We start from the raw sequence: 2,340 nt of genomic DNA, 5'->3' as shown, positions 1-2,340 counted from the left end.
CCCTTAGGCTGCCCTGGATTTCTCTGGTCAGCCAGGGAAGCCTCCTGGCCCCTTTCCCCCTTTTGCCTCGCTTGGGGATCGTCTTGCTTTGTGCCCGAAGGATCGTTTCCTTAAGGCACAGCCACCCTTCTTGGGCTCCCATCACTTCAAAACTCCTACACTGCAGTGCGTCCTTGACTAATCGCCTGAGTTCATTGAAATCAGCTTTCCTAAAGTCTAGCACTTTCACCCTGCTAGTTAGCTTACCCACTCGACGTCTTACGGTGAAAGATAGCAGATAACACGCTCCTTGCTTCCCTTCCGCTCTGCAGGACCAAGGACACTGACCCCCACGCTTGGGCGACCGTACACTCAGGTTTGGTCGGGTTGGCGAGAGAGGAAGGAAAGGCCCAGACTGGTACCCCCTGCTCACATGTACTCAGCCCGGCTCCTCAAGAACAGTGCCTGGAGGTGGGGGGCAGGCTGGGCTGAACACCACTCCTCCTGCCTGGAGCAAGGATCAGCCAGAGTGGAGAGGGCTGGGGGAGGGGACCAGGGCCGGGGCTCCAACAGAGAAAGACAGCACAGTGTCACCAGTGAGCTGGGATGGCCACGTGCTAACAGCAGCCTCGTGTCCGGTTGCTGCAGCCGCTGCCGAGGCCTGGACTGTGTGTGGAAGCCCTGGCCAGCTGCTGGGGGGCGGGGAGGCAGTGTGAGAGCTGGCTGAGCCCAGGGGGCACCACAAAGGGGTTTCTCCCAGCTGGGTCCAGCCTCTCCGTGCACAGGATGGGGTCCGGCCATGAACCTCTGCTCTGTCCCATCCTGCCCCGCTACGCAATCAGAGCCCCTGTGAGCCACAGGCTTGGGGTCTGTGCATGTGCTCACATGGACATTCATGCAGGAAGGGAGGTTAGAGGGTGTGTGCATGTGTGTGTTTGTGTGTGCGTGTGTGCGCAAGCGCGCACACACATGCATAGTGCACTCCATTCTGGATTTCCTTAACTGCGTCCTGGATTTGACTACAAATAGTATGGTCACCACACCCAAGAGAGTCCCAGAAGCACAGACCGAGATGTCTGCACTCAGCCGACCTAGTCCGCTCTCCCAAGCGCTAGGACCAAGACACCTCGCCGTGTTGGACGTTTCCACAGAGACCTAGTGAGTGCCCGGAGGAAGCGGCTGCTCCTTACCCCAGTGTCTGCACCTTGCAGCTGGGATGTCTCAGTCCCTCGCACAGCGCCCGCACGCCGCCAGCCCCTAGATCACAGTTACTCCTCAGGTCCACCTCCGTCAGGCTGGGGCTGGTGCTGAGAGCAGCGGCGAGATCCCCACAGCAGGCGGCTGTGAGACGGCAACCCCCCAACCTGGAGGAGAGAGAAGCAGAGTGGAGAGATCAGAGTGTGGTCGGGGCCGGCACAGCTGCTCTGACAGGTAGCTCCTCCCACCAGCCCCCTCCCTGACCAATCAGTATGGACAATGGGACAGAAGTCTCGTCTCCTGCCCTGCCCCACGATCTACCCCTTGGCCAGGGGAAAAAAAGCACTTCCTGCTCAGCCCCAATGTCTGTGCTGCACCTGTGGCCAATCAGCGCTGAGAAGGGCTCAGCCCGAACCCTCCACTCCTGGCCAATGGGGAAAGAGGGGCTGGCAGGACCCAGAGAGCATAGCACAGGGGCTGCTCCCAGCCTCTACATGGAGGGGGATGGAGGATGGCCATAGGCCTCCAGGCTGTCCCACCATGCCCTGCTCCACCATCAGCGTTCCTGGGAGCAACGGGGTTGGGGCTGTGTGTGCGTGTATGTGAGTCCATGTGGGGAGAGCGGTGCAGAGGTACAGGTGTGTGTGTCTATGTCTGAGAAAGTAGGCGTGGGGGTGGCATGTCTGTGTGTGTGCACGTGGTTCCCCCCATCCCATATTTCCACACCACAATCCTGGAGTTTTGTAAAACTAGTATGGTCACTCGACCCAGCAGAGTGCCAGAAGCACAGAGCCAGCTGTGTGCGCTCAGCCGACCTAGTCCACTCTCCCAAGCACTAGGACCAAGACACCTCGCCGTGTTGGACGCTTCCACAGAGAAGGGCCGGGAGGAAGCGGCTGCTCCTTACCGCAGTGTCTGCACCTTGCAGCTGGGATGTCTCAGTCCCCCGCACAGCATCTGCACGCCGCCAACCCCCAGCTCATCGTTATACCTCAGGTCCAGCTCCGTCAGGCTGGGGCTGGTGCTGAGAGCAGCGGCAAGATCCCCACAGCAGGCGTCTGGGAGATTGCACCACCCCAACCTGGAGGAGAGAGAAGCAGAGAGATCAGCGCATGAACGAGGCCGCCGCAGATGCTGTGACAGGCAGCGGCCCCCCCCCCCTTC

The 2,340-nt window shown here is 60.4% G+C and overlaps 1 protein-coding gene across 1 annotated transcript in view; it reads right to left on the bottom strand.

Moving 5' to 3' along the window:
- Positions 1-2,340, bottom strand: part of LOC102369019 (NACHT, LRR and PYD domains-containing protein 12-like) — a 26,818-nt gene that overhangs the window by 6,477 nt on the left and 18,001 nt on the right. The window contains exons 6-7 of the mRNA XM_014527406.2: positions 2,084-2,257; positions 1,170-1,343 (exon numbers count right to left, since the gene is read on the bottom strand). Coding sequence (XP_014382892.2) covers positions 1,170-1,343; positions 2,084-2,257 — 348 coding nt within the window. The remainder of the gene's footprint in view (positions 1-1,169; positions 1,344-2,083; positions 2,258-2,340) is intronic.

This window comes from Alligator sinensis, unplaced genomic scaffold (assembly GCF_000455745.1).
Source record: "Alligator sinensis unplaced genomic scaffold, ASM45574v1 scaffold1455_1, whole genome shotgun sequence".
In the NCBI taxonomy this organism is placed as follows: domain Eukaryota; kingdom Metazoa; phylum Chordata; order Crocodylia; family Alligatoridae; genus Alligator; species Alligator sinensis.
This window is presented reverse-complemented; position numbering and strand designations above follow the sequence as displayed.